The 19917-nt window shown below is 45.1% G+C and overlaps 1 protein-coding gene across 1 annotated transcript in view; it reads right to left on the bottom strand.

The window, feature by feature from the left end:
* MANBA (mannosidase beta) overlaps positions 1–19917 on the bottom strand; it is a 907503-nt gene that overhangs the window by 403567 nt on the left and 484019 nt on the right. Inside the window, exon 8 of the mRNA XM_069630691.1 lies at positions 6170–6321. Coding sequence (XP_069486792.1) covers positions 6170–6321 — 152 coding nt within the window. The remainder of the gene's footprint in view (positions 1–6169; positions 6322–19917) is intronic.

Genomic DNA, 19917 nt, shown 5'->3' on the forward strand with positions numbered 1-19917 from the left:
CTCCATTTCTGACCCACTACAGATATCACTGCACTGCTCAACGCTTTCAACGACAACCTAACTGACCCTGATTACACTGACAAATCTCTGAAGCTACTAGCAGACAGACTTAAAACCCCCACAGCCTGATACATGAATGAATTTACAGAAACAACCTGCACTAGTCCCTGACAAGGCAAAATGTGGAGAAAAAAAACAATGGGAACATTTCTTGCCACAAAGACCCTCTGGATCAAATCACAACATTTCATTACAACACCCAAAACCAACTACCATACTTCAACCATAGAAGAAGCATCCAACCAAAGCAGAGCCCTATCCAAAAACCATTCAATCCTTCATCACCCCTCTACCTCAACCCACAATTCCTCAATCTAGAGACAAATGTAAGGCCATCAACAAATTCCTCATGGAAACAATAGACACTATCAAACACTAGATAGCCAACTCCACACATACAATAGACCTCTCTCCATCCCATCCATCTATGAGAAACTGTGAGATGGAGTGAGTTCAAGACTATACCCTTTCAGCCCTGAACTTCCAATTAATTTGACATTCTCCCTGCCTCCCTTATGAAATCCAAGCAAGGAGAAGCACTCCCTTGACTCCTCCTCACCATCAACGCTTGCTCATGCAAGGCTTATTCCCATACATTTTGAATTCGGGTCATATCCTCTTTTTCCTACAAAAACAGGACTCTCCCCATATGACCTAGCCAATTATTATCACATCACGCAACAACCTTTCATGGGGATGCTAATTGAGAAAACAGACTCTTCAAAGTGCAAGAGGACATCACTCAACACAACCACTTTTCAGAAAACCTGTATGGCATCTGACCAAGAGGAAACAAAGAGACAGCCACCATCCAGGTCACTAACAATGCCCATAGCATCATACATAGGAGGGACCATGACTATTGGTCAAGTTTAACCTCAGTGCTACCTAATGTAAATATACCTTCCTCTGTATATATGCTATTGCCATGAATATATATTCTCTGTATTGCTCATGTATATGACTTGCCAAATATTATTGGCCAATGTGATGCTTTGTAATTTATCCATATATCAAGCTGTCTGTAACCTCGCCGTGATACCTAAGGGTCTGGGCGAGTAACAAATGTAATAAAATAAATAAATCATCCACAAGAAACCCAATCACATACTTGCCAACTCCATAGGGCTCAACGACACAAGGCTGATGTGGTTCACCTCATACAGCAGAGATACCAGCTCGCCCAAATGGGCACAAACAGATCCCAACAGATTTGTATGGCATGTGAAGCTTTGCAGAGATCCATCATTAGTCCAGCCATTTCTAGTCCCCGAGTTCTGAACTGTCATCCAAACTTTGGTCCCTCCTCTCCATGATGGTGGCATAGAACTTCTTGTAGGGAATAACCTAAAGCAGTTTTACATGTAGCAGCCAGCTTCATCACAGGTCAGAAAACCTTTGGTTAACTCACCTCCTCCCTAATAGTATTACACTGGCTACCCCTCCAAAACATCATCATTTTCCAATCACCTACAAGGCAATGATACCTTGAACCTTCATACCTGGCTGAAAAACTCAGAAGGCCAACTCACCACTGGAAGCAATGATAACACCAGGCTGTAAACAAATAGGTGCATGAAAAAGAAAACAGTCTTTCTCCTGATATATACTCTGTAAAGGCATCATGGAGTAAGTAAGATACAGACAACAGATTAACTTTTCTAAAATATGCTGGTTTATTTCTCAAATGTCAGGATGGAGTAAGGCCTAACCTGCCCATTGCTACAGTGGGATTTTCCTACCCTAAGAAACTAAGGGTAGTCTATGTCAAAGTTCAACTCAAAAGTCTGTCTGTGCCCAAAACCTATACTTGCCCTCACAACTAAAAATATACAATGTGTAGGGATGTCAGAAACCAAAGAAACAGCGTTCAAAATAAAGTTCAGAGCTTCTTCCAGCTCTTAGCTTGTTTTCCAGCTTTCCCTTCCCCAAGTTCAAACCAATTCCACAAAAAGGCTTTGGGGTTCCGTTCCCCAAGTTCAACACAATTCACAAACTCTCCGGGTTCCCTTCACCAAGAAGGCAGCTCTCCTGGTTTCAAATTCAGTCAATTCAACTTTATTAGCTTTCAATATACATTTTAAATCCACTGTGTAACCTTTCAGGCTTTTTAACAATTCAACTTGCTTTTCTCTGTAATCACTTTAACACTTATTAGGCAAAACAGCCTCAGTCTCTTTACTCTCCTCGGTTCACTGCAAGTAGGGGTTACTGGGTCTAGACGCAGTTGTCGGACCACACGGTCCACCCATCACACGTCAGGCAACCTATAACCCATGGCACTTTATAATGTTCATTGATTCTCATTGGACTTCCTTGCCAACACAGGCTTCCTCTCTGCCTCTGTGTCATTAGTCAATATATACTTCTGTTTCACTTTGACAGTCTCTTGACTCTGCCAACATGTGACTTTCACACAACTTAATTTGTGGTGTTTATTCCTTGTCACCACCTTGCTTTCACACTATCCAATAGTGCTTATCATTTGCTTTTGACTTGATTCACACACGCTGATTACAGGCCTTCACTTGGCTTGTACGTTCACATTGTCCATAAATGCGTTTGACTTCTTTTCACTTCATTCCCAAATGCACATCACTTTCTTTTCACTCGTGCAATATTTCCATACGTTTTGTATAGCTTTTCCTTCTTTGCAGCTTGTTCAGTATTCAAACTTTTCCATTTGGTCTCCAGACTCGGTCATTACCAGTTTTCTTTCAATCAGCATCTTCCTTTGCTAACACCAAGCCCCTGGAGTGCCCCAGTATGAGTTTTCTCTCTCTGTCACACACCGTTGTACGACTGCTCCTCCGGGGGCTTTCGATTTCCTCTCCAGCTCTCGCTCACTCCCCTCTCTCATCGGGAGCAGCGGTTGCCTCTTCTGAACCTTCTTGTTGCTGTCTGTGGTGTATTGGAGACGTCTGTGTCCCCCAGCTCCCACTGGGGACACGCGGCTCAGGGACTTGCAGTGCTCTCGACCCTTGCGTGGCCCGTTCTGGCCTCTGTCTCTTTCTCGTTCTCCTACAGCACTCGCTTCCCAGGCCATTCCCTTTACTTTTGTCAATGGGACATGCCTGACCATTATAGTGGTGTTCCGCAGTCCTCTTCCTCGCCCCAGTACCAAAGTGGTGTGCACAGATGGAAGTGTGCATTACTCCTAGTTGCCTCTTCCTCGTCCCAGTCTTAAAGGGATATGAATGTGGGACAGTTAGTGTGTACGACAGTGGGGGAAACTGGTAATAACCTATAAAGGCAGGGGGAGGGTAGGGTGTATTCTGACAAGAGAACGAGGGATACCATGGCTCACCTAAAGGAATCTTTCCTCCACACCCCAAGGCCCATCCACCCAGGTGATCCTCCCTCTGATATCCACCCCCAGGGTCGGAATCCAAAAGTGATGGCCCTTCCCTGGCCACCTGAGAGGAAGACCCAAGAGTATATGGGAGGATGCCCCCAAGTTCCTCACAACCAGCACTCTGTACAAATTGTAACTTTATTGATAAGGCCGATTCCTCTTGCCTGAACTTCAGGAAGGAATGAAAGACCCTGCTCTTCAAAGACCACCTCATCATACACTGACTGATTAACTGCTCATGGCTCCTTTACCACCTGTATTATCTGTTACTCTACACCTCTCCTAATTTCATACAGTGCTCCAATACTAGTCATCTAGGATTGAGCTTTAGAAGGGAAATGCAGGCCAAGACATACATACATGTTTACTGCAAGACAGATGTTCATAAACCTGTTTAAGGAACCTTCGAACAACTGAAGGGATTTTGAGGGCTAGCAGTTGCTAGTCAGTTTTGATTGAACGCTGAACTAGCTGTATTGGGAACTATGGAAGGGTTGCAGATCCTCTTCAAGGTTTGCTCAAATTCGGAACTCGGAAGGTTGCTCACAAAATCCATTAGTCATGTTTTTGTCTTCTAAGGAGTGCAGATAAGAAGAAGACCTGGGTACAGCAATCCACTTCTAGCAAATTACCACAATCTACTGGGAGGTTTCGTTCAGGGTTGCTGGAAGACCCATCTGCTTACATGTGATCGAGTCCTGTCAGCAATCTAAACAATTCACAAAGCATAATTTAGGAAATCCTATTTTAAAGGGCTTTTGAGAGGGAAAATTAAAACATTAAAAAAAATATGAAGAATCGTCAGTTATCAGAGCAGACCAAGTGACCAGATAAAGATATATACTTTCCAAACACTCTTTTTCTGAGCATAGAACCATTAGCGAATCAATGTCGAGGGAATGAGATAATGGGTCAAACATTGGGCAAATCAACACAGTCTCACTATGCTCATCCTTTAAAGCAGCGCTCTGGTCGCCACCGAGTATGATGCCTCTTCTATTTCTATTCTATTTCTATTTAGATTTGGAAAGCTTCAGAAAGATGTCTAGATTTAAAGTCAATATGGGGAAATCAGAGAACCGAAGTGTCAGACGGAAGAAACTGACAGATTAAACTCTGCCCCTCCAATTAAACAGATCTTGGCGTACATTGAACTTAGTTAAGGAGATGACGTCTGGCATGCTATCATCGACATGATGGTCTATCTTGTCCGGTTCCATGTGTTAATATCCCCGCAAAAATATTGCGATACAAAAATATCAACATATTTTTGCAGCAATATGGACCCATTTTAAAATGTGCAGGGGTCACCCCACAACCCCCGCTCCCACAAAATGGCTTCCCCAAAAATATCACCTATGGTGAGACCAACAGCCATATGTATGGTGACATTTTTGGTGGGGATATTTTGTAGGGAAACCTCTTGTAACAGGATCAGTGGAAACTATGAAAACGAATATGAAACATTGACTCACTTCCAGGATGCGCTCATTCCCATTTCAAGTCAGCTATTAGAATTAAGCAGTTGTGTTTGATGTCAGCCTTCTGAGAGAAAGGATTATGAAGCTGCCAAATCACAAAGGAGGATAAGGATCTCCCAACAAGAGGGCTCATCACCAAGCGGCCCAAATACATATTGTAGGAGATTGATCAAACAAAGTGTCAAAGAAACACTGGCTCACTATAGGTGTAGATACACCTATAGCGCTTTCAGCTTAATGAGAATTAATATGCCTGCCAAATGTCAATGTACACAAGGATGGTCACTAAATTACTTAATGAGGTTCTAGACTTAAAAGCAATGGAAAAGGTTCTAACACACTTTCAATTTCCCTAAAACGGAACACTTTAATCACAGCTAAAATTGGCAGGGGTTTTAGGGGCTTTGAGGAAAAGGGAGTGCCATAGAATTGCTGACAGTTTTAACAAAGGTGAAAGAATGGTTATTTGAGGGAGATAAAATGAGTTTCCCTTACTAGAATAGGAGAGGATGAACTACCTGCAAATAAACAAGAGGGTCATGCATTGCATTTAGCAGCTGCAATGAGCCCAATGCCTTTCAGTGAAACTAATCGCAGCAAACTCTGGTTCTAAAGGGGATGAAATCTAACCTACATGGTCAACCCCTAAATGAGGTACATGTCAAATGGGGGACGGGGGGATGGTTAATCACAGTGACTAAGTGACCAAAGTGTTGAAGCGAGTTTAGGCACAAGATGGAATGTATGCAACTTAGAGAGATGTGTTTTTCTCTTGATTGTAAATCCTGTGACACAAAATCCACACCACTTTCGTGAAGCAAAGGAAGAAAAGGGCCCAATCCTCTATTAGAACCAGAAAAGAAATAAACAAAATGAGCTGGAGGCTTAAAGGCTTGGCTTTTGTTAAATAAGGAAAGGAAGTGCTAGCAAACTAATATGGATCCGTACTCGGAAGCACTGGCTGCAATTCTTCCGTGCTAGACCTTCACACTCTGCTGCTTCCATACAAGGACATGAAAAGAATCTGGACTTGGTGGTCATCCCGAGTGCATTACAGAAAAAGCATACTATTAAAGTATCTATGTGTTTTCAAAAGAATTTCAGAATATCACATGTAGCCTACAAATTATGATTTATGTTTTAACAGATCACTAAATTGAGCACCTTGCGTTAGGGAAGATGTCAAATCAAATAACTTCATCACATGTCTATGGAAAGCAACACAATCAGAGGAACCATAAGTCATCAATAAAAACTATCAATTAGAACTTACACTTTAGATGTAACTCTGTCCTGGAAGGAGTCTGCTGGAATCCAGTTAGATCCTTTGATAAAGATGGGGATTCCATTGATTTTAAAGTAGAAACTTAATCCAGGTGATCCTGGTATAGGCTCCTGTACAAGCTCAACAGTCCGGAAATAAACCTACATGAATGCAAATGGGAAGATGCTTAAGTCGCAAAACTCACAGAAGGACAGCGCACATTTGAGAAGCATTTCAAAACTCCATTTGATCTACTTTTTGGATGTACTTTTTATTCCTCCAAGCATCAGCTGCCAGATGTGCTGTAAATGATCCCTAAAAGCAGAATTGGCATCACCTTTAATACTAACCCAGAAAACGTGACATAATTTGACATTTCTTACACCACTATTGATAAAGCAATGAAGCAACATTCCGATGATCTGAGCAAATTGCTCAACAAGCCGATCGGTCGGGTCCCTATTTTGGAAGCAGCAACAATGAAAGTGGCTGCTGAAGTGTCAGGCCCTTTGGCCAAGACCACACAATGTTGAAGAAACATTTTAATAAGAAAAATGTACACAGCTAAAAGTATGTCTTTATCAAACAAAAGAAAAAATGCCACATAACCCACCCCTAAAAAAGCAAAGATCTGGAGTGAATGCGCCTAGGTTTACAATGGATATTTTATAAAAAGCGATCCTAGGGAGATATGGTTATTAGGCGCAAGACGTGGCCTGGACCACCAAAATCAGTGTCAAGCATTGCAGACGGCCTACCTGATACTACACCATCAATGCGCCCATACTAGTGAGTAGCCTACATTACTTTTCACAGAAATATGATCTAAACTCACCTTAGTTTTTAATCTGAGGCTGTTGAACACCGTCGGATCCAATGGCACGGCACCCTTCTGCACCAACAAACTAGTAGCAACCACTGGCAATTATTTGAACAATAGATAAATGTGTCACCATGCAATCAATGACAAGTTTAAATACTATAGGATCAGAGTCCCAAGTGCAGATTATCTGCCCCTATTCTTCCCGCCAGTCTCTGGTGGCAGGAAAACCAAGAAGGAATTCACTTTGTCAGTGGGAGTGTGGTCCAAATAAACCCATGCCATGTGACGCCAAAGAATGCTTCCTCAATTGAAAACTTTGGTGAATACAGAATTGCCAGGATCCCTAGAAGTTTACTTATTGCTTATGTGGCTTTGAAATCTTCTGGTTCTTTACCTTTATGCTTCCTGGTCCCACAGGACTCCATCATTAGCAGCTTATGGTTTCCTCTTTCTTTTAATATCCAACCTTTCAGTTTTCACTGTCATTTGGGCACCAATGACTCCTAGATCTTTTTTTCAACTTTCTATGACTCGCAGCATTCATCCATTTCGGACTGTCAGCGGTTACACTCTAAATGCCCATTAATTCCCTTCACCTATACCCTTCTAAAACAGAAATCTTTTATTCCTGTCCACACTCTTGATTGTCCCCCTGCTATTTCTTTCTTTCCTGATTCTCTTTCTGTTTCCGACCATAACATAGGTGTTGTTCATGATTCATCGCTCTCCTTTTCTCATATTTTCACGTTCACTCGTTCCTGTCACTATCAGCATCATAGTATTCGTAAGATCAGTCATTTCTTATATTATGTGCAGCTAAAATGTGTATTCTTACTTTGTTATTTTCACTTCTTGACTATTGTTCCTCACGTCTTGTTGGTCTCCCCCTGCCTATGCTCTTGATCTGCTTCAATCTGTTCTCAATTCGGCTTTTCGCTCGCTTTGCTCATTTGCAATAAATGCCCATAACTTTTCCTCTCTTTGATCACTTCAATGGGTTTGTTTTCCTGCCCATCTCAAATGTAGGTTTTTGTGCTTTGTCTTTAAATGTATTCATGCTCTTGCCCCTTATCTTTTTTGCTTGGTCTTGCTCTATGTGCCCACTCGTATTCTTTGGTCTTCTCGGTTTTGTTTGACTATTGCTCGTTCCCCTTGTGCCCAATCTTATATTTGCTCTTTTGACTTTAAAACTCTGACGCATACTTCTTTTCTCTTAATGCTCATTACGAGTCCGGCGGTAGCCATGCTGGAAAAACCGGCAGGCTGCCGCCTGACCCGAAATACCATTCCGCCTCCGTGATTGCTGGAATCACTGGGGCATTACAACCCCAGTGACCCGGTAATTCCGGAGGCGGAATTCCATAAATCCCCATTCCCATGGAGTCCCATAGGACTCCATGGGGATGGGGGACAATGGAAACACTGGTTCCGTCTTTGACGGAGCCAGTGTTTCCATTTCCGCCTGCAGGCGGGTGGCGTTACTCCCGCCAGGTCAGACCTGGTGGGAGTGACACCTCCCACCTGCAGGAATCGGAATCAGCCAGTCTGGAAAAAACGATGGCGGCAGATTTACTGCCACCGTTGTTTCCGGACCGGCTGACTCGTAATGAGGTCCACTGTCTTGCTTTTCTTTGATTTGGAATTTTAACTTTTTTTTTACTGTATATTTCTCTATTTTTGTAGCTGCTTCTCTAATTATGTACACAACCTTTGGGAAAGCACTTTTATAATTTGATAAATCAATACTTAAACTGTTATAGCTGAAGCAGTACAATCCGTTGTATCGCTGCCCCAAAGATTCTATCTTAAATGATTCACACATCCAGGTAGGGGCGTGCTAGACACAGTTCATTTCCTTTTGGTGTACATTTTTATGTATTGAATCTAACATTTCCACAATAAGTTAGTGTATAAAGGTCCGCTTGTTCTCTGTATTTTTATGTTGCTTCGTTTTGTGCAATACTTTTGGCTAATATGGAATTATTACTTAACATGCTAAATATAGACACTAATAAAATGAAATCCATTCATGCATAAAAAAAGATTTGGTGGTTTTACCAACCATTGCATCATTTCCTGCTTTTGTAATAAATGTCCTGCAGTGTACCCTGTCGTGGCAACCATGATTAATCCGCTTTTTTATTAGGCCTTGGTTACGCATGATTCAAAGCATGTGGTTGGAAGCCCTGTATTAAAAAAGTCCTTGACTATCCAGATACTTATTCATTTGGGTCGGCTGACTGCTTTTAACAAAGTGTACCATATTCACTTTGGAGCATGAGAAGATTGACATCAGACAGCGACCTGTAGGGAACACAATGAAGCTAGATACAAGAAAAGTTTCTCTGTCGCATGCTCCTGTGGAGCAAGTGGACACTTCTCAAATTAGAGTGTGGTGTGTACAAAGACAAGTTTAGCCTCTACTGGCCTTTGCCAAAGAACTTCATTATTATCTTAGATAAAGTAGACGGATATAGTCTCTGTATTGCATGGATGAGTGGATTCTACAGAAAATCACCAATATAATCAATGCTTAGAAGAACTCTTTCCTCCTGATAGGCTGTGAAATGTCACAAAATATTACATTCCTCCACTACTTCACTGACACAAACATAACATCTCAATGAAGGAGGTTGGACCAGCAGATAGACCTTGGGGGTCATTACGAGTCGGGCGGTAAGGGATACCGGTGCCGGTAATCCCTTACCACCTGATTCCGAGGTCCCTTGGCGGGAACCGGAAGGAACATGTGGTCTGACCACACGTCCCTTACGGATCCCGCTAAGGGACCAGGGCGCTAATAACGGGCTTGCCATTTGCGCCCGTTATTAGCGCCCTCCCCATTCCCAATGAGCCCTATGGTGGCTCAAATGGGAATGGTTTGTTCAATGGGGATTTACCGGTCCCGCCAGGGTCGGACTGCACTGGTAAGTCACCATTTAACAAGACCGGACGCGGACACAGTATGGGAGGCTAATAGCACCATGGCTACCGCACATCCCGTAATGCAGGATGTTATGTTAAGTTATTTCATGCTTATATAAGGCCTGAACCAAAGGGCATTCTGTATGTGTACATTTTAAATAGGTGTGAGGCCCGACAGGCATGACAATATATGTGGTTTTAGGGACCGCTCCATTTAAAAAAAAAAAAAAAAAAACCTATATCAATCTTGGTCAGAGCCAAACACAGAAAAATCATGTACACAAGGATTCTGGCCATGGTGCAGGTTCCAGGACTAGATCCTGTAAGGGGGAATAGGCATCCATCGCAACCAGGAGGCAGGGAGTCTACCAGGGCAAAAGCTAGAGCCAGCCTGATAAGAAGACAAAATCACGCAGATTTATAACACAAACTCCTCTTTATTTTTGTGTTCTCATAAGTACATGGTAATCAGGCCCGCAGATGCTCCATCCTTCTGCTTCACTTCCCACATTCTACATCAGTACATTTCAACATAGAAACTAAATACACTTTCAACTATATTCAGGATGCATTGCAGTCACCTCCAATGTATATAAGTGATTTCAAATGTAAATGACCAATGCCCAACATCAAACAACCCTTTCCCAAAGAGGTGAGGGGGCCCAGTCCCTGAAAACCCCTCACAAGCCCCGAGGTTTAATGTGGGTACCGCCCTCGGTCACACGATGCCTCCCAGTACTGTGGCTGGCCAGATCTCTCGTCTTTTTCTGGACAGCAACTCCCAGAAGGCACATGGAACCAGGGGGTTAGAATCGAAAAACAGTAATGGAATGGACTGGTATTGTTCTTTCAAAACAGAAATGAGACACCGAACACCTGTCATACAATCCCCATGGACCCAGGCGAATGGTGGAGCAACAAAAAACAAACCAAGAGTAAGAAGGGACTGCAGGGTTGCAGGAGACACAGAGAATAGCCCCAAACTGAATTGGAAGGACAACTCACCGGCACATGAACAAGAACACAACGAAAACGTACAGCCCGAGTATCTGGCTCCTATCCTGCAAATGGGGACTGAAAAGGGCCTGCGGCTGAAAGGGTTTTTCAAAGCTTTGCACCTGTGTAACCCAGTCACTGGGAAACGAATAGCCACAGATTGGCACACAGTGTCAGGTGAGCGCTCGAACCAAATGTACTGGGTCAGGGTGATACAGCTATGAAGAGAACAGTACAAATGAAGAGTGAATGCGAGAGAGTGTGGGTAATAGGGATGAGGTCAGGAAACTAGGTGGTGGATCGGGAGTCCAGGGGGAGGATGGATGGTGGACTGCTGTGCTGAAGAGATGGTGGCAGAGTTGGTGTAGAGTGAAGGTGAGGTATTGGTTGTGAGACAGGGTGGTACCAGTTGAGTGTAGTGTGGTAGGGGGTATAAAAGGTACGAAAGAAAAAGAGAGAGGGGGGAGAGAAGTGCAAGGAAAATTGGAGAGAGTGGTAGAGAGAGTGTATGGTAGGAGGGTGTGGAGAGTGTGTGCAAGGTGGTAGTAAAAGTAGTGTTGAGGGCAGAATGAAGAAGGTGGTGGGGGCATATTTGGAAGAAAGACGGATAGAGTTTAGTAAGATTATGGAACAAAAGCATAGATAGGGTATTGTGTGTAGGGGTGAGGTAGGAAATGAGGAGGGAGTGTATAGAGCACTGAGGAGAGGGATGATGAGGCAAGGGATGAGGAGAGCAGTAAGGAGAGAATGCAGACATTGGAGGTACAGAAAGAGAGAACAGAGAGGAGGAAGACGGCAGGGTGTTGGAGAAGGCAGAAGATACAAAAGGCCAAACTAGAGTAGAGGGAAGGCAGAAGGAGTAGTGAGCTCAGGGAAAGGAGAGAAAGGAAATGTGTGCATGACAGGAAACACAAGGGTGTTTGTTACAAGCACAAGAAACCTCATAATTCCTCTTGCGAAAACCTGGGTTGTGTCAGGTTAGGGACAGCTTAGAAGGACCCTGGAGGGAGCCAGAAAGATAAAGCTTTGGCCTTTAACAGGAGTAACTGATCTCTAGTTGTTAAACCTGGGGTTAGGGAAGCCTTGGTTAGGGAGGTGGAAGTCCACAGGAAGCCATGTTAGGCAAGCTCTTAGAGCCATTTTTACTGATTTCAAAATAAAAACCCTTGAACCATCTTTCGGAGACTGAGTTATTGAAGTCATTCTTGCCACCACCCTGCATAAACCACATGGGATGCAGCCCCTTACTTTACAATCAAAGGACATGAGACTACACTGAATAATGTGGCTGCTGTCTTTTAGTGTTGGATTTTTAAAAATAATAGCAATTGTGTCAGGCCACTCTGGAAAAGGTTACAAGGACAGGTGGATGGATCCTGAGATGTATTGCACTTCTTACATGAAGTAAGATTCTTTTCCACATTTCTACCGTACCGGAAGCGCTCTTTACCTCCAATGGGACTTTGTAGCAATTCTTTCATAAAGGCTAACGGCGGATTGGTTTATGCTCGACAGGGTGTAGTCAGGTGCCAGTAGACATTGCATGCAGTGATAAGCCAAGGAAATTATGAGCATATATCCATAACGCGTTACAGATACTGGAGTGGTTGAGTGACTTTAAAGAATCAACTCCTTCCATGCACGATTGGCTAGAGTACCAATAAGGATTACGTGTAATGAAGAAAACATTCCCCAAAATAAGAGAGATGTTGAAACTAGGAGGAAGGGGAATTTAGTTTTACCCTTCGGAGAGCGGAATTAGAATTTGGATGACAGCGGGTTCACGAGCTGACTCGCCTAGTAGACTATGGGCCTCATTACACGGACGGCGGTAAGGGTTAACGGTCACCGTTAATGGCAACGGTGACCATTAACCCTTACCGCCGTACTACGAGGTCCCTTTGCGGGTTGGAGGAATTAACGCCTGCTTCTTGCAGGCGTTAAGTACCAACCCGCTAAGGGACCTCGGAGCTAATTACGGCACCGCAAAATTGCGGTGCCGTAATTAGCGCCTTCCCCATTCCCATAGAGCCCTATGGGGCAGAAATGGGAATGGGGAAGGGCAATGGCGGAAGGGGGATTTACCGCCCCTCCAACCTTGGAATGGGGCGGTAAATCCCCTTTCCGCCAAGGCGGTGCCGGTAATTTACCGGCATGGTCCAGGGTGCTAATAGCACCCTGGATTACCGCCTTCCGTGTAATGAGGCCCTATGTTTATTTTTAACTATATGTTACACTTATGTATAGGTGTTTTGATTTTAGGTGACATTGTATTTTCTACTTATGCCTATATGCCTTTAAGAGGTCCTTTTTTGTATGTATGTATATTGTGATGTTGTTTGAAATTGTTATTGTTTGAATAATGTGTTGCTAATGAAATATAAGACTGCTATGGCGGCTCTTAAAAAGAAAAATAATGTTTGAATAAAAATAATGTTTGTATTCAAATGACATCCTCATTCTACTTTGTTCAATACTGATTTATATTAGCCCTTTGAATGAGGTATTAGGGGCTTCGCTAGCCATTTTTGTGCTTCATGGTAAGGACATTTATAGGCACCTCAGAGTGTCTGTCCTCCACACACACAAAATCGTCTCTCTTTTCTTTCAATACACAGTGGTCCACAATTCTAAAATTAATTTGCCTCGAGCTGACACGACTGTCTCAATTTGATCCACTGGGAACCACTGACTCAACCCATTGTAAAGCACCTAGAAGGCTGCACTGATGCTATTGGGCCTCAAGAAAGACCCTTGCACGTATTTGTAGTAGTTCTGCTCCCCTGCCTGCTTAAAAGTGCCCTAGTGACATTTAAGTCCCTGCTTATTACCTTTTAAAGATCTCTTGATTGAATTTGCTGTTGAAAACATTTCCTGTCTTCAGACCCAGAGCACCTCTTTCATCTTAATGTCTGCATGTTCTGTTTATTTGCTTAAAGTGGTGCATGGTTTAAGTTACGCACATATAACTATTGTTCTCCAGCATGGATTCACATTCTCATCAATATTCCCCGTCGTCAGGCTGGGAATCCTCGGTAAAAAGAAAAAAAGTTTCATTTTCAAAACTGCATTTCTCACCAATAACTGTCCTTTGGGTCATACTGCCCCCATCCAAGGACAGTCCTCTCCCTAAGCGCTGCCTCTGGCAGCCATCTTCTGTTTTGGTAACCACGTAAAGTAGCAGTATGACCAAGAAGAGCCGCAGAGGGGCCGGACGGAGGGTTTGCATGTTAATCCATGCCAGATCGATGCTGGAGAACAATAGCTAGAGGTAAGCATTTAGACCTTCTCCAGCATGTGATAGGGCATGGATTCACATGCTCATGAATAACAATTACACAGCAGTACACATTACACAACCACAGGAGCTGGCAAGGCACAACAGAAGTAATTAACACTTACCCCTGGCACAGACTCACCTCAAGTGAACAGGTTGCATAGCACTACCTGGCCGTCTATGGACTCCTCCCTGGAATCACTGTCGACGCAGTAGATCCTCGTGAAGGTATGCGTGGACCTCCACGTCGCAGCCCTGCAGATGTCAAGCAGGGGCACACCAGAAAGGAATGCCGTTGTCGCATCGATCGCTCTGGTGAAGTGGGCTCTCGGACGGCCCACTTCACTCTTGGAGGGAGACACTCCTCGAACCGACTGGTCCTGGACGAGGCATGACCTTGCTCGGAGGAGGGGTCAGCGGCCTTGCTCGACTTCAGCCATGCCACCAGCCTGCTATACCTGTCTTTCTTCATTTTCATCGAGCAAATCGTGCTCATCTCGCACCCATCCTTGTTGTGGTCCGGATGCAGGCAATACAGACACTTTTGATGCTTGTCCTCCACAAAGACGTTCCTTAGCCCACATTGGGCACAGGGTGTGAAGAGGGTCCTCCCTCCTTTTTCTCCTCCATCATGATCAGAGGGCGTGAAGTAGGCCCAAGTCGGCCTTCCAGACAATTTGATAAATAAAGGCCCTTGTGGGGCGCGCAACTTCAATGACAACGGATCCCCATATCCGGCTGATGTAGATAGGAGCAAAAGGGCTCAGATGGAATAAAAATAGAACTTTTCAGCGAAAAACGTGGAAAAACATACAACATAGCTCATAGGTCAACTAAAGGACTCCCAACACTGAAGCGTGGGGTACAAATCTGAAGATGGCTGCCAGAGGCAGGGTTTAGGGAGAGGACTGTCATTGGGTGGGGGCAGTATCATCCAAAGGACAGTGATTGGTTTAGAGGAGAAATACAGTTTTAAAAGTGAAAGTGAAACTTGTTCTTTTTACCGAGGATTCTCAGCCTGAAGGGGAATATTCATGAGCATGTGAATCCATGCCAGACCTCATGCTGGAGAATATAGTGTTTTTTTGATTTGTGCGCTTGTATTTTTAGTTTGATAAAAGTCTATTTTTATGGAACTTTGACTGGACATTCCTTTTATTCTGATACTTTAGCACTATTGTTGTTTGGACGAGGCATGACCTTGCTCGGAGGAGGGGTCAGCGGCCTTGCTCGACTTCAGCCATGCCACCAGCCTGCTATACCTGTCTTTCTTCATTTTCATCGAGCAAATCGTGCTCATCTCGCACCCATCCTCTTTGTGGTCCGGATGCAGGCAATACAGACACTTTTGATGCTTGTCCTCCACAAAGACGTTCCTTAGCCCACATTGGGCACAGGGTGTGAAGAGGGTCCTCCCTCCTTTTTCTCCTCCATCATGGTCAGAGGGCGTGAAGTAGGCCCAAGTCGGCCTTCCAGACAATTTGATAAATAAAGGCCCTTGTGGGGCGCGCAACTTCAATGACAACGGATCCCCATATCCGGCTGATGTAGATAGGAGCAAAAGGGCTCAGATGGAATAAAAATAGAACTTTTCAGCAAAAAACGTGGAAAAACATACAACATAGCTCATAGGTCAACTAAAGGACTCCCAACACTGAAGCGTGGGGTACAAATCTGAAGATGGCTGCCAGAGGCAGGGTTTAGAGAGAGGACTGCCATTGGGTGGGGGCAGTATCATCCAAAGGACACTGATTGGTTTAGAGGAGAAATACAGTTTTAAAAGTGAAAGTGAAACTTGTTCTTTTTACCGAGGATTCTCAGCCTGAAGGGAAATATTCATGAGCATGTGAATCCATGCCAGACCTCATGCTGGAGAATATAGTGTTTTTTTGATTTGTGCGCTTGTATTTTTAGTTTGATAAAAGTCTATTTTTATGGAACTTTGACTGGACATTCCTTTTATTCTGATACTTTAGCACTATTGTTGTTTGGAAGCCTTTTTGCTACCTCACACCCCTCCTACAATCAATAGCCTGCCTGTGGCCCACTTTACAAGTAGTGAAGGTGGTGTAACTGTTAGGCTGTGCCAGTTACACTCTTTTGATTGGGATCGCCGCAGGTTTAGTAGCAGTATGGGGCTGAGTAGCACATTTTTACACTACTCAGCCGCCCTGTACTCCTAATCATTTCATAACATGGATGGTCAGTGTGTGCATGTTAGACAAACACACACACAAAAACTTTGTTTGGATAAGAATCTGTGTGTACACTTATATGAAGGTTACAGATCAATGTAGCTAATTTTGATGCTCCTTGTAATTTGGCGGCAGGTACCTGGTACGTTTGCACTCCGGCAAAGCCAGGTACCCGCTGCCAAATCTTTGCCATTGGCACAGCAGGTTGAAAAAGAGGAAGGCAAAAGGCAAAGTCTGTGCGCCGCTCTTCACCCTCCTCTTCTGCTCTCTGCCATGCAAATTAAGTGAATGCTGCCAACCATGTACACATGGAAAGCAGCGTTTACAATGAATCCCTTTGAGTCTTTCTGGTGGAAAAAGCAGGATTATTTCTATGGCGCAGAGGAAGGGAGCGGTGGAAACACAAGTCACGCTCCGCCCCTCTTCTCCACCATACAAATTGAGCAAAATGGGCACACCACTAATTGAAAGCATAAAAGTCCTACGCATGACTTTTACGCTTTGTATTAATTGTGCACCCTGCTCAAAATGAACACCAATGTGTTGAACCAAACATGTACAGATCAACAAAGTTCAACCCACAGACATACATCGCAGAGCAAATAGGTCACAAATTAAGTGCTCACCTCAGACATGGGGTCAGCCTTCACCGCGCAAATTCAAATCCCAGCATGGCCAACTCAGTCATTTAGCCTTCGGGGTTCATCACACTGAGTGGTAGCAACTGCTATGAATCAGTGGGGTTTGTGGAGAGAAGGAAGGCAGAAGTGGCACTTGGGCAGTGCTGATTTCCTGGGCACTGCATACATGATGCCTTCTGTCACTGCATACAAACCTTTGAGATCCTGAGCAAGGCTTTCTTCCCTTGGTCCGAAGTGGAGAAGAGATCCCAAGTATACTTCCAAATTTAATGGGCCTCATTACGACCCGGGCAGTAAGGGATTACCGGTAAGGGCACCAGTACCGGTAATCCCTTACCGCCCTACTACGAGTTCCCTTTGCGGGTCCTCCCTTAACGCCTGGTTTTACCAGGCGTTAAAGACAGGACCCGCAAACGGACCTTAGAGCTAATAACAGTACCGCAATTTACGGTACCGTTATTAGCGCCTTCCCCATTCCCACTGAGCCCTATGGGGGCTCAAATGGGAATGGGGAAGGGCCCTGGTGAATGGGGAATTACCGCCCCGCTTACCTTGGAATGGGGCGGTAACAGCTCCATTCACCAGGGCGGAGTTTGTAAGGATTTGGAGGCAGCCATGGCGCTATTAGCGCCATGGCTACCTCCAACCTCGTAATGACCCCCAATGTGTGACTATGGGCCTCATTACACGTTGTGCGGTAAAAATCGCAAATTACCGGCATGGCGCTATTAACGTGTCCGCCCTTGCAAGAGGGCGCTAATAGCGTACCATTACGAGTACGCGGACACGAGCATAGCGCCATGCCGGTAATGACCCTACCGCCATGCCACTAAAGTCCCCAAAAAGTCCCTTACCGGCTTTGACGAAAGTGCAGATAGCACCTCCGCACTCATGCTACATGCAAATAGCGGTCACCGCTATTAGCGGTGACCGTTAAATTGCGGAACCGGAAATCACGTCATCGCACAGGAACAGAAAGGAGCACCGCGGCCATCTTTAAAAACACAATCCATTGCCATCCTCTGCCCCCTGGACCTGTTTTGAGTTGTTTGCAATTGGAAATCCACAGGGACACCCTCGACATGCCTAAGGCTGTTAAAAAAACCACGGACCGGCAGCGCAAGGAAAAGCTTACCACGGAGGAGCTAATAATGCTCACACAGACCCTTGCTGCTAATGCCGCTGTGGTCTTTGCGAGCGACATGCGTCGCGAGACCCTTATACGAAAGAAGGCAATCTGGGCAGATGTTGACTTGAAAGTGAGTACTTTGGGCACCACCACCCGCAATGTGTGTGAGTGCAGAAAGCGGTGGGATGATCTCCGCCTCCGGGTCAGAAGCATCCTGTCTGCAAACCACAACATTGCAACAGCAGGTGGATCTGATTCGCCCATTAAATTAAAGGAGTGGGAAGAGACCTGCGCCAACCTCATTGGAGTGGAATCAATAGAGGGAGTTGGGACAATGGAGCATGGCGTGGCAACCACTTGGAGGTGAGTGTACACATGAAAGTATGCACTGTGAATCTTCAGGTCCCACCCAAATGTGAGCCCAGAATCACCTCATGGATGCCCAAACATCCACACATGCATACGACCCTGGCCATGTCAGTGTCAAACCCAAACACACACACATGCACACATCACCAGAGACAAGTGCCACACACAGCCATGCATGGATGAGCCACTGAACTGACACATCACCTGTATCCTTACCAATGAAGTCCAAATGCCCACAACTGCATTATTAACATATACTGCATTAAGTACATAGAGCCGTAACCAATGCCATCCCCCTCTTTGTCCTCGACAGGCTCACATACAGACAGTGAGGATACTGGCACTGCATCTCAGGCACCCCCTGCGAGTAAAAAATCAAGGGCACAGGACACAGAGGACACCCACACGACATCAAGGGGCAAAGGTAGAAGAGTCCACATGCAGAGTGGCAAACATCTGTGGAGCGCCACTGCCAAGATGCAACTGTCCACACCACTAACAATTGCCCCACCTCCTGAGGTGAACTCACCACCACAGATAACAGCCCCGGAGGGCCCACCCTCAGCTGCAAGTAGTTCCACAGGAGAGGCGGCAGCCACTGCACCACTCCCAGATGTGGAGGATATGACAGATTTCCACATGGAGATGCACACCCCAACCCCCCCTGGAACCCCTGAGCCATCACCACAGCAGACACCTGGGTCCAGTGTCCCTGGCGAGGACAACATGGAAGGTTTCCGTAGCCCACCGGTGGCTTCACCTGTTGTCCTGGTTGCATCAGAAGGCGCAGCAGCCACACCACCAGAACGCAACAGTGCCCTCGACCTGGCCAGCATCAGCCAGCGCCAAGAGGACATAACTGTGCTGGTTGGGCAGCATGTGGAGGAGGCTGCCCGTCTCAGGGCGGAGATTCCCGAGACAGCCAGGCACTCCAGGGAGGCGATGGAGGCCTGTACAAACAGGCTGTGTGGGGAGATTGTGCAATTTAGGGAGGTCCTCACACGGATAGCGGACGCAATGGACCGCCAGTTCCCACCAGGCGCACGTCTAGCCATCCTCCTAATGCTGGTGGTGGCAATGGCAAATAGGGAATGCATGGTCATTTTTTGGGCTGTTGTGGGGGGAGGGGGTGAAGGGTGGTGGAATGTTTGGGGACATGCACTCTTACATCTTTACATTTCTTAATACACTGGTGTTTGATACGTACACAGGCTTGGACTTCTTCATTGTGTATGTGTACTTTATTGGCGACAGGGTCCATTGTGCGCTTCCAAACAGACACCAGTGCATTACTACCCATATCCGTTCCTACAAAAAGAAAAAATGTAACTCAGAATATTTGGTTGATCATATGCTGTCTCACAGCACGTCCCTCCTGGTCATCCCATTTTGCATGACCTGC

Source organism: Ambystoma mexicanum, chromosome 6q (genome assembly GCF_040938575.1).
Source record: "Ambystoma mexicanum isolate Mex_15411 chromosome 6q, UKY_AmexF1_1, whole genome shotgun sequence".
Taxonomy (NCBI): domain Eukaryota; kingdom Metazoa; phylum Chordata; class Amphibia; order Caudata; family Ambystomatidae; genus Ambystoma; species Ambystoma mexicanum.